Source organism: Poecile atricapillus, chromosome 3 (assembly GCF_030490865.1).
Source record: "Poecile atricapillus isolate bPoeAtr1 chromosome 3, bPoeAtr1.hap1, whole genome shotgun sequence".
Taxonomy (NCBI): Eukaryota; Metazoa; Chordata; class Aves; order Passeriformes; family Paridae; genus Poecile; species Poecile atricapillus.
Window position 1 is genome coordinate 57,905,792 of NC_081251.1, and position 12,636 is coordinate 57,918,427.

Consider the following 12,636-nt stretch of genomic DNA (forward strand, 5'->3'; position numbering starts at 1 on the left):
CGACGTGAATTAAAGTACACTCTAGAATGGTTTTGGTGGAAATGCCGTGTAACACCTCATAACTAACCTGTTCCTGCCCAAAGGATGGAGGTTTCTCCATCCTTCAGATTCAATAGCCAGGCTCAATCCAAGTAAATTCCTCCAAGCACATCTATTCGAATTATTTTACTAAATCAGACCACTAGTCTTGTGCAAAACTTTTTATTAAAAAGAGAAAGGGTTCTTTGTAACAAAAAGCAGGTACAATGCTAATAATAAAATTAAACTTTTCAAAGACTTCATCTGGTTAGATGTGACTTTTTGACAAAGACTATGTCTCCAGTTTAGAAAGTCTTATTCTTGCACCTGAAAACACAGCCAACACATCTGTCAGTTATGACTTCTTAATTATAAACCCCACTTGTCTGTTGGGGAAATTTACTGGTGCATTATCAAGTTTTAATATGCAGCATCCATGATGAAGCTGTAAATAATTCAAAATAATGTTGCTAGAATGCTTAGATTCCTATAGAACCTTTCACACTTCATAGCTTTAACAGTTTTCCTTCCAACTCTCATGAACTAACATTAAAAGTTATGTTCCCTATATATATATAAAAAACTCAGCTTAAAAAAAACCCCATCTCTCTCAGGTGGCATAAAAAAGAATTTCCATGAAGCCCAAGTTTCGCTTTAGAAACAATACTTGAAAAATACCTTTACAGGGAAAAATAAAAATCCAGGGTTTACCTTTCTTCTGTTTCTATGTGCACATGTATTATAGACATCACTTTACAGCAAAGATTTTGCCCTTAGTGACTACTTTCCTGCTTGTCAAAACCAAGCAGGCAGCAGGGAAGAAGTGGCATGTAAGCTTGCTGAGTTACCCATCCTGGAGCATCAAGTGACAGCTGTCAGAATGTGAAGTACCTCACTTCTTCCACAGCACCAGGACCAAACTGAGGCCTCTCCCACACATGCCAATAACAGACTAATGAGTAGCGTTAAGAATGAACCTGACATTTCCCAGTAGTTGAAGCTGGCCAATACTTCAAAGGGATACTGCAGTCACTTCATGCAAAAAGTTGTCTGTTCACATAAATAGCCTCTGCGTCAGTACCGTATACCAGGCATGGTCCTAGAACATCTAAACTATTCACAGACAAAGTCTGATTTGGAATCAGGTTGGTGATTTCCATGCGGTCTTTGGTCGGATCATTGCTTAGCCAGGCACTTACTACAGACTGGTTAATGGTACTGTGGGAAAGATAGGCAGTGCTTCTTCCTCCTGAAAGAAGGAGAGGGAAGACAAGGAAGTAAGTTTCAATTTAGTTTACATATTCTCGGAATTTGGAGAAACACAGTACACATGGGTCAGACATAATGGAAATATAATTTTACATTAAAGTCAGTTTTCAGATTAGTTGAGATGCTGTTTCTTGGGTAAATTAAGGAAAAAATAGCTTAAAAAACCAAGTACTTGAAATAATTACAAAAATTTTCTACCAGCTCTACCCTCAGTTATGACAAATACATCACGACAGCTATTATCTCATCTCACTGACCAAACTGTGTAAATACCTGCAAGTTTCTCTAGCCAGATACTAATGGAAGGATACAAGAACACAAGTCTGTTCATAGAGTGTCTTGCTCTATTTGGGGTTTTCAGCTTTGCTTCAGTATCACTCCCTACTGCTCCTCCTCCCTACTTACTCTGCAGCAAGTGACATAAATATATTTGACTTTGAATTTTTCATTTTATGTTCAAATTGAAGTCTCACACTGTAAGAACTGTCATTCAGCATAAGATTAGCAGTGATCAAGTCAGAAGTGATGCCGAAGGATTTGTATTTCATATACTTGAAAACATGTGGAGTCCAACTTGAATCAGTAATCCTATAATTTCCATAGATAAAATTTAACTTTGAATGACAACTTTGAGGCCAAAGGCAGCAGGTGATATCTGAAAGCCTAAAGTGGAAAGCACTTAGCAGTCTTTGTGATTAGAATGTGAAAATAAATGCTCATATTAAAAATCAGTATCATAACTTTAAAATCCTGCTACCATGCCAAAAAGATCCAGTTTCATTTACTTAAAGTTCCAATTATTACCCTGAATTGTAAATTCATATTACTACTATCTTATTAACCTATCCATTATTTTTGCATTCTAACTTAGTGCAACTCCCTCAGAGACTCAATGATGTCAGTTAGGCTGCCTCTGTTTCTTTTCTATATACAGATGATTTTTAAGTGAACACAGTTTATCTTTGAAATCATACATGTGCTCCTTCACACATTGGCCAGAGGGCAGGAGATTAAAAAATCCCAAACCAGAACATGAAAACCCTTGCACAACTGTTTGCTGTATAAGTAGTTTTCCTCAAGTGCCTATCTGAACTTGCTTTCTAAGAAAAGAAACCTGCTTTTTATTTTCTGTATTAGGATTGTGTTATTAATTTAGTCATGTGAGAACACTGTAATGATGTTACCAACTGACAAATTTAGTGCAGATGGACTTCAAACATCCTTACCTTGATGAAGAAAAGATGGTTTTTCAGATACGTTTGAGGAAGTATCCCAGTGCCAAAGAGATCCATCTTCAGAACACGTAAATAAATGATCAGGGTCGGAGGGATGGAAGTGAACTTCCCACACTGGAAGTATCAAACAAAACCACTTCAGAATAAGTCTCAAGTACTTCAGTCAATGCATTTGGATAGTATGACACAGACATGCATTTACATGAACCCATGTCTCCATCAAAAACTTTCATTTTTAACTGTGTGTGGGGAGGAAACCCAAAGCCTCATCCTAAGTTATATACTGCAGTTTTCCCTCTTCTGGCAGACGGAAAGGGGGAAAGAAAAAAGAAGAAAAATAAAAGAAAAAGACACTATTTTGTTGCATTTTCAGTACGGTGAAAATTGTTGAAGTCTTATCTGAATTCAGGCATTCTGCATACTATCATGTCATCTTCCCTGCTATTAAGTTTAAATCTGCACATAGCTTGCATTCCTTCCCAGGACACATATTATTTTGTGTCTAAATACTGCAACTACAGAAGACATTTAAGTCAGTAAAATTTAATATCAAGAAATATTTTTACTCCTTTAGTTTAATTATAGCATCAAATCAAAAGATTTTCAGCATAAAATTGATTGCTGTCTTGTTCACGTAGTTACCAGGAAAGTGAGCTGTTTCAGCCCTGTGGAGTGGAGACACCAAATGAATGTTGACTGTCCCCTTTTTTCCTCATGTTTTCAAGTTTGTTAGTGTCTACATTCTGCTTTACTCTATCTGCCTAACAGTGCATCAGCTTCCATGACTATTTATACACCTACCCTGCTAGAAACTCAGCCACTCTGATAAAATGCATCCAGCAGCTCATTACAGAATTGCTTACTAAGTCCACTTTTAGTTTAGATAGAGTTCACTTTTAGGTAAGAATGGTTTCCTATACAGAGAAGCAAGCCAACTGGATGAAAACACATGGAGTAGTAGTAGGTATCCTGGGAAGAGCAGAGACGAAGGAAGTGAGTGCGTGCAGTAAGAGTGAGGAAGGCCAAGGAGAAGCTGGACCTGAACCTGGCAAGGGATGAAAAGAACAGGAAGGGCTTCTACAGGCATGTCAACTGGAAAAGAAAGGTCAAAGAAGGTGTACACCCCCCGGAACCAATACTGGAAAACTGGTAACACTGGACAAGGACAAGGTTGAGCTACTCAACAATTTTCTTGCCTCAATCTTCAATGGCAACCTCTCTTGCCATACCTCTCAAGTGGGTGGGCTGCAAGACAGGGTCTGGGGGAGCAAAGTCCTTCCCACTGTAAGAGAAGCTCAGGTTCATGATCACCTAAGGAACCTGAATGTACATAAACCTATGAGATGAATCCCAGAGTCCTGAAGGAATTGGATGATGCAGCTGCCAAGCCAGTCTCCATATCTGCAAGTCTATGGCAGTCAGATGAATTTCTAGAGGACTGGAAAAATGGAAAGATGGGAACAAACCCATGTTTAAAAATAATAGAAAGGAACACCCTGAGAACTACCAATCTGTCAGCTTCAGCTCTGCTCCTTGGAAAAACATGGAACAAATCCTTTTAGAAACCATGCTAAAACACATGAAGGACATGTGAGGGAATTTTTACAAGGACATGTAGTGATAGGACAAAGGAGAATGGCTTTAAACTGACAGAGTAGGTTTAGATTAGGTTGTTAGGAAGCAATTCTTTACTGTGAGGGTGGTGAGGCACTGGAACAGGTTTCCCAGAGAAGCTGTGAATGCCTTATCCCTGGAAATGTTCAAGGTCAGGCTGAATGGGCCTTTGAGCAACGTGGTCTAGTGGAAAGTGCCTCTACCCTTGGTAGGGGAGGTTGGAACTAAGTGCGCTTTAAGGTCCCTTCTAACCCAAACCATTCTATGATTCAATGAAGTAGCAAGTATGTGATTGTTTTCTACCACAGTTACAACGGCTCATTTTTACAGAAATCAGAAACTTCTCTAAAATGCCACCTTCTTCTCCCCCCCTCCATTTCAGACACTTACTTTCTGCTTCATGAGCATTTAGCAGGGACACTGGCATGGTACCCTGCCTGATGTCCCATATACTCAGCATTCCATCCTGGCCCCCCGTGGCTACAATATGCTGCTGATTGGGATGCCTGTCCACACAGTGCAGTGGAACTCTGTCACCTGCCCTGCAAAGAGGAAAAAACAAAACATCCAAATAACCCAAACATTATTTTTTTAATTTAGCTTCTATTTCCCCCTTCTTAATCCCTAATTCACCATCAGGAGCATTGACAAGCAAGGTACCAGTATCGACAGGACCTTCAATTCCTGTAACATCTGACCACCCCGGGCTGAAGGCACACGACATCTACTGGAAACCAGAGGTATGACAGTAACGTGAGGCTACAATCGGGTTCCGTGCCCTATGGTAGACATCTGACATCTACACAGCATCTGACAGCTTAATAGGAGTGAGAAGCCTTACAGGCAAATAATACTCTACATATACTAATAATAATACTAGTACTACTAATAATATTCTGGTGCATGATATAAAGACTGTGCACTAACAAAATCAAGTACCTAAACTACTCTATGAACAGCAATGGGAATTATTATACAGACAACACCAGGATTGAAATCTAGCTTGTTTTGTTTTCTCACAGTACCTTTTAAGGCATAAAGTTACCATTCAAATACATTCCAAATGCCAGAAACCTTACATTAAACCTATGGAGAAAAGCAAATATAAACAGGTAAAGAATTTGGGGTTGAGGATTGAAAGTTTTTTTCTCAAAAAAGAGAAGTGTCCAGGTGTAATAGTCCCTCGAAAGTTAAATCATAAAACAGACCTGCTAAGCACAGTGCTGAGTAATAGTGGTTCAGCCACTAAGCAGTCTGCCTTTGTTTATTTAAGTACCAAAGAAGTTAAAATCCTTAAAAAAGAAAAATCAGTCATTTACCATCCTGTTGTTAGGAAGCTATTAGGAAAGATTTGAATCAGATTATATAAAAGTAGCACATGCTTTTCAGTAAATAAGTAAAAAAGTGGAGGTCTTACAAAGAAAATATTTGAGATGGCTCATTTCTTTGCTGTCTGAGGTCCCATATTTTTAACTGTCCAATTGAATTTACTGTCAAGATCTCAGATGTGCGAAGGAAAGTCACCGCATGGAGTGTACTGCTGTCTGCGTTTTCTGCAAGAGATGAGGAAAGCATTCAGGTAAACCTATGGAATGCTAATCTCCATTTAATTGCAACAAAATAACTCTTAATAGAGAATAGAACACAGCTGCTTAAACATGTGAATAACCTCTGCTGTTTCAGGGTCAGACTGGTATCTGCAAATACCCTGTGAAAAAGGAGCCCTTGCTTACTGTATGAAACACTGAGACAAATCTGTAAGAGGATGTATTAAATTAGCTCTGGTGACTACTTGTTGATTTGTAAGATTTCTTTTTGTACTTCATAGAAGAGGAATCAATTCAGCCAAGTTTATGGCTCTCAAAAGTTTTTTTTTTATATGATCAGCACCTACTGACAGGAAGCAGCTATGGAGCTTTTCATAATGGAGCTCTAAACACAAGAAACAGTAACTCTGGCTAACAGCATTAAGCAGTTTTATAAAGAAACAATTCACCAACTTTTAGTCCTTTTCTGAACTGCCAATGTGGTATCAAGTTAAACACAAATTATGCTGTGCTTGTTAATAACTAAATAACAAAACCCTTTTTTTCAAGTCCTTTTCTCCAGTGCCTCTTTCTGACAGAGTAATTTACAATGTCAAACAATTCACAGCTTTTGAGGTGAAATTTTTGAGGCCTTCTGAAAAAGCAGGCACTATTGTCTAGTATTTAATTTCTGTTACTATATATAAACCTTTCATCATTATAATGATGGGGTAACTTTGTTAAGTCTACTTTCACCTCAAATATTTTAAAATTATTTCTGTAAGCCCATACTGAAAATGTAGGCAAATTAGTATCTTTCTGCATAAGATGGAAACATTTTCTTATATGAAGACAAAAAAGTTACACTGATGCCTGGTTACAGATATTTGAATTACTTTTCTACCTATTGTTTAAATTAAAGCAGAGGGGAAGAAAAAACTCACCAGAACACCATTAAAAAGAAATGTTAGATTACTGAATACTGACGTTCTAGAGGATTTAAAGTTTTATGACAGAGTAACACTAAGTGGTTTAGCAATGATACATCCTTACGGTTCCAAAAGATTTTTACATAATCTCTAAAGATTTATTTTTTTTTCTTACCTTAACTGACTACAAACCTGTGCACTTTGTACTGTACTCTTAAATCCACTAAACAATAACAAAAATACCAAGGCATTCCTTTGGAACAATTGAATGAGGTATAAGAATTCTTTCTTCATGTTAAGGATTCAGCTTAGTGCCTGGGAAATGTCAAGGTGTCATTGAATTGGGAACCAGTAAAACAGATTGCTTACACCATAGAACTCCATCCTGAAGAACATGAGAGCACCTTCCAAGATGTTCTCTCTCTTCCCTCTCCAACTGTTACTGTGAAACCATGAACTTACAAATACCTAGATGAATATAGAAATATATCTGAAATATGCTTCAAGTATTTGAATTCTGGAGGGATATGGGAATAATCTGGAACAAACATGTTCAACCTGGACTACTGAAATCAATACTCAACTAACCTTTTTGTTTTGTTATAATAAGCTGAAAACCAAACAACCCCCTCCAAACCAGACTTATTTAAGAAGACAGCTATTTCACATACCTATGATTCTTACTGCATCTTTTTGGTCAGCTCTGAAGAGATTTATTCTACCATCTTCTCCAACAGTGACAATTTCTGGGTTGTTGCAGATGACTCCGGTACAGGCTGCTCCACCACAAGATGTGTCTTGATCCACATGATAATGTGCTTTCTCCCACTGGTGGCTGGCAGATAACGTCTAAGTAGTAACCAGACATGAAATGATGGTCTTAAATAATAAACCTGATAGAACAAAGCTTCCAGAATACTCATGAAGTCAGAAACAAGCTCCAGGAAAGCCACACTATTTAATGGAAATTAGAGCCTCCTATACAAATGCGGATCAAGGAATCTAAATTTTCATCAACTTTAAGCACACAAAAATAAAATGTTTATAATTTCTTCTCTGAACCACCATTTTCAAATGACCTAGCAATCAGAAATAACACTATTGACTGTAAAATGTCTTTTACTAGGCTGATGTCTTCAATATTTCCCCAGGACAGGGGAAAAGAACTGAGGTCCTTAGAAATTGAAAGGTCAGATTCAGATCTTGATTGCAAGAAACTTAAGTTTATTTTAGGTACTACACCAAATTATTAACTGACATTCACCTGTACTATGTCATTTTGAACATAAATAAATAAATTATGCATTTATTTCCACGGATTTATAATCAAAGCAAAAGACTACAGAGTCTACATGTCTTCCTTCACCTAACATTCATGAGAATTCATTCATAATTTGTTAGAATTGAACATGAGTCATTTAGTTCAAGAATACAAAAACTCTGATAAGGCAGACAAAAGTCCATTAATACCTACTGCCCCAAAACACTCTAATGTCTTGAAGTATATTTTCAATGAATGGGCAGTTTGGTTACAGACACAGACGAGGAGATAGCCCAGTCTGTCTCACTCTGGAATCTAGTTTATGGAATCTAGTTCATGCATGCGAAACACTATTTTCTTTCCCCATATGTGTAAAGTCAAAGCTTTTTTTAACAGACTTTAAAAACAAATTTAGTTTGGTAGCCAGATATTTTTTATGCTAAGATCAAAGTCACCTGTAGTAGAGAGAATAGCGTCTTAAAGCCAGTGAAGGTCACATACCTGGTTGTTTTGATGATGACGGAATATAGTTACAGTTCCTGTTGATGAGGCAACCACAATTCTCTCTTGATCCAAAAACTAGAGAGAGATAATAAGCATGCTATTAGTCAATGACAGTATCAAAGTGATAATTTTGATCTTAGAGTAACCTAAACTATTGGTAGGTGGAGGGGAAAAAACCAAACGCACAAAAAGCAAACCCACAAAACAACATTGATTGGTTTTGTTTTCTTCATAAGAATTTTTTGGCCAATCTCAGCATTTTGACAGTTCACTCTCACTTAACTTCTCCTAAATGACAAGTCCTTAAAAAATACGGATCTACTCAACACAACTATCTTACCTGCATATCCATAACATCACCGTTGTGCTGGATGTCACACAGCAGATGAGGTTCTCCATGATATTCACCATTGAGGCCCGCATTTCCAAGGTCGCCAGCAGACCAGAGGGAGATCCTGTTATCCTGAACAGAAACGATACCCCATTTATACGAAAATGCTTTTGAAAGTACATAGCAATAAGCTTCAGCCAGGGAAAGCAATAGGCTGCGGGCTGCGCGCCGCTCCTGAGGGAGCCGCCGCCGGCCGGAGGGAAGCGCTTGCCCAAGGGGATAACACTGCCGTGCGGCGGGACGGCCCCACGGCTTCCTTGGGGACGCGAGCACCGCATGGTCAAGCGAAGGGCGGGACTGCCGAGCCAGGCAGTGCTCACGGCCGGCTCCGGCCCCGCTCTCCCGCACCAAGCGGCGGAGGCGCAGGGGATCCAGGTGGCGTGGGGTGCCGCGCCGCCGCCCGCCCCGCGCCCCGGCGGGAAGGTCGCGCCGCGCCTCCGGGCCCGCCCGGCCGGTACCTCGTTGTCCCAGGAGCCGGTGGCGAAGACGTCGGGGGGCTGGAGCGCGGCGGCGGGCAGGGGCCGCCAGCGCGTCCGGCTGATCTTCTGCGACACGAACTTGGCGCTCACGTCCTCCATGGCCGCGCCCGCCCCGCGCCCGCTCCCGCCCGCCCCGCGCCGCGCGCGCCGATTGGCTGCGGCGCGACGGCGAGCGCGGAGGGACAGGCCGGGGGCGCGGCGGGGCGCGGGGGCGCGCGCGGGGCGGGCCGGGAGCGGCGTTGAGGCGGCGGCAGGAGCCGGTCTGGAGGCGGCAGCTGCCCGCGGTTACCGGGACGGGACGGGACGGGACGGGACGGGACGGGACGGGACGGGACGGGACGGGACGGGACTTCGCCCTGCCTGCCCCCTGCGAGCTGCTGCACCGGCGCGTATCGGCTCGGCGTCAGTTGCAGGTCGGGTGCGGAGAGGAGGAAATACAGAAGAAGTGATCGTGCCGCTGTGTTATTGCTGTGCACCTGTCTGCTCGGCTGGGCCGCGTCCACCGGAACGTTGTGTAAGTGCGTGTCACCTTTGCATGACGTGCACCGACTTCTGTTTTCTCCAAATGAGTGACACAACTATGCATTTCTGGTCTAGATCTGCTTTTAAGTATGCCCTGCTTTCAGCTGGGGCAGAGTTAATTTCCGAGTAGCAGCCGCAGCACTCTGTTTCGGATTTAATGTGGGAATAATGTTGACAACACACTGATGTGTTACGTGTTGCTCAGTGGCACTTACCCCAAGTCGAGATCTTTCCAGTCCTCGCTCTGCTGGTGAGCAGGTGGACAAGAAACCAGGAGGGAGCATGGCCAGGACAGCTGACCCAAACTGGCCAGAGGGATGTTCCATACCATAGAATATCACACGCGCTGTATAAACTGGGGGGCAGTGGCCATGAAGGACCAATTACTGTCCAGGGACAGGCTATTTATCTTCTTTGATTTAAATTATTAAAGTTATTAAGAGATAGGTTTTTCTTATTTCAACCCATTTTCATTCCAATTATCCTCCCCATTCCCCTGGGGTGGGCTGGGGGGGTTTGTGGGGCTTATGTGACCAAATATTTGCCTGGTACTTGCTGGCTGAGGTTAAACCATGATAATGTACTTCCAAGCGATACTCTTCTTGCTCTGACAGATTCCTACCTGTACAGAAATAAACAGATTTTTTTTTTTTTTTATCCCAAATGGTAGGTTAAATTAAAGAGGACCACACACGTAATTCCCTTCTAGTATTTCTCTTGAGACCTAAACAACTATGCAATAAAAAGTTCTGAGGTTAAGTGTAAAATTAAAGGCTGACACTGTCGCGTTGTCAGTTATCATTTCAGAGGATGAGACTATTGGTCCAGTCACTACAGTCCAGTAAGGGACTTTCTCATTAAGACTTTTACAACTTTGTTTTCTACTGCATTTTTTTCCACAGCTGATGCTGCCAGGTCTCAGAGGTTCTGTCAGATGGACTTAACAGTGGCTTGGACAAATTTTCCACTATGTTACTGCAGTTTGCCTGCTAAAGGCATCTGTCGGATTTCCTGTATACAGCACTTTTCAGTTCCATATCAAGTCTGCTATGCTGTTTTGTAATCTCTCAGATGTGGTACCAAACCAGTGATATTTTATGTGCTTTATGCATCTTTTGAACTTTATTTAACATTTTTTTTCCATAATTACATTCAGCAGAATCCAACACTGAAAATATTTGAAAAGCTGAATGCTATAGTAGTCTACTACTTAAAACATACAAACATACCTTAAAACAGCTTTGTTGTGCATGGCAATAGCATTGTTATTCTACAGTGGCAAATGCTCCTGGCACCCTTTATTAAGCTGCTAACAGCAGTTCTGCATGTCACTGTCAACTCCAAGCTAATTCTTATAACACTTGTGAGAAATATCAATAGGCAGCCTCAGAATACAGCTACAAACCAGATAGCTAAAAGCTGAAGAGAAAACACTTTGGGATTATTGAAAATTTTTATTAGGAAAATATTTTTGTTGCTTAGTTTGTGATTTCTGTGTGTATTTTCTACCTTGTGCTTTTGGATAATTTATTTCTTTGCTCAGGAATGCTTGTTCTAAAGCATTTGGGAAGTATTAATGGAAGTAAGTTGGACAAACAGGCTTATTTTCACTTAGAGGAAATGAAGAGTCACAGTTTTTCTTCCCTGTCCTACATTTTTTAAAGAAAATGTTGGCAGCATGTTATGATGGAAGTGAGAGCTGTGATAGATTTAGGGCTGCTTTGCAAACCTTCAAATATATTCTCTGTGCTTGATCCCTATGAAAGATGTGTACTGTGTTAGTATATCATTTCGGTGTAATGGCAGATTTAAATAAACATATAAAAGGCAGAAATAAGCACCAGGGGAGAAAATATGCCTTATCTAGTATTTCCATGTTTTTCAAAAAGGATGTTAAGTCTAGATGAAGCTGACTCTGAGCATTGGGTACAAACATATCAGCTGAGACAACAAGGAACATCTATGGATTACCCTTAAATATGGCTAAAGTTAGAAGTGTGAGTGAAAGGGAAGAAAACTGAAAGTATGCCTGTCTCTGAGAGAAAGTAGGGGGCCTGAGAACAAAGGCACTTACTAGATCAGTGGTTGTAATAGGGCAGGATAAAGCTAATTCTGAACTGGATTTGTTTATAATCTGCTTTCCTCCAATCATCATTGAACAATATTTAAAGATGACAAAACAATGTTTACAGCTGGTAAGAATTCCTGGAGCTGTGCCCAGTTCATTCTCTTGAATGTTACAATGCAGGGTACTGCAGATCAGACGTAACAGCAGAGGACCCAGCCCAAAGTGCACTCCTAAGTCTTGCCCTTGGCTGGGCTGGGGCATTTTGCTCTTGGCCTGAGCTGTGTTGTAGGAGGGCCTGTGCTCAGCCATGTTGCCCAAACTTGGTGGCTGACTTGACATGGGTCCTGACTTGTCACGGGGCCTGACTTGTCACTTCGCTTGATAGCAAAACCATTTCTGTCCCCAGCCCTGCTCTGCTTGCTTTGCTTGGACGCTGTGGGATGGCATGTCATCTGGGAGGTCTCATCTGGAAGGCCGACCTTCCTTCATGAAGGGGTTCCAGTTCTGTTGCTCCCTAATGGGGAAAGTCACTGATGTGACTTGAGTCCTTCTCACCTCATCTTCGAGTGCAGAGCTGTTAAAACATGGATGTGGAGTTCAAAATAATGTAAACTTCTGAAATGATAATACAAAAGCAAGGTACACACCAAACTGGCTTGAGCTTATAGGAAAAAAAGTGAGATGAAGGATAGTGATTAAGTTAAAAAACAGAATGGAGTCAAGAAGAGGAGGGAGTGTAGGTGTAAAAGCCAATTAGCGTAGGGTTTGGGACATAACTGCGGAAATGTACAGCAGGAACATTTCACAAGGAAATTTCTGC

At 41.0% G+C, this 12,636-nt stretch overlaps 1 protein-coding gene across 1 annotated transcript; it reads right to left on the reverse strand.

Annotated features, from left to right (window-relative positions):
- Positions 1-185: 185 nt before the first annotated feature.
- Positions 186-9,369, reverse strand: NUP43 (nucleoporin 43). The gene is made up of 8 exons (XM_058835157.1): positions 9,206-9,369; positions 8,697-8,819; positions 8,354-8,431; positions 7,263-7,440; positions 5,554-5,689; positions 4,527-4,678; positions 2,514-2,636; positions 186-1,267 (listed from the first exon to the last, which is right to left on the reverse strand). Exons 1-8 carry the CDS (start codon positions 9,323-9,325, stop codon positions 1,053-1,055), a joined length of 1,125 nt encoding a protein of 374 aa, XP_058691140.1. The 5' UTR covers positions 9,326-9,369; the 3' UTR covers positions 186-1,052.
- Positions 9,370-12,636: the final 3,267 nt, after the last annotated feature.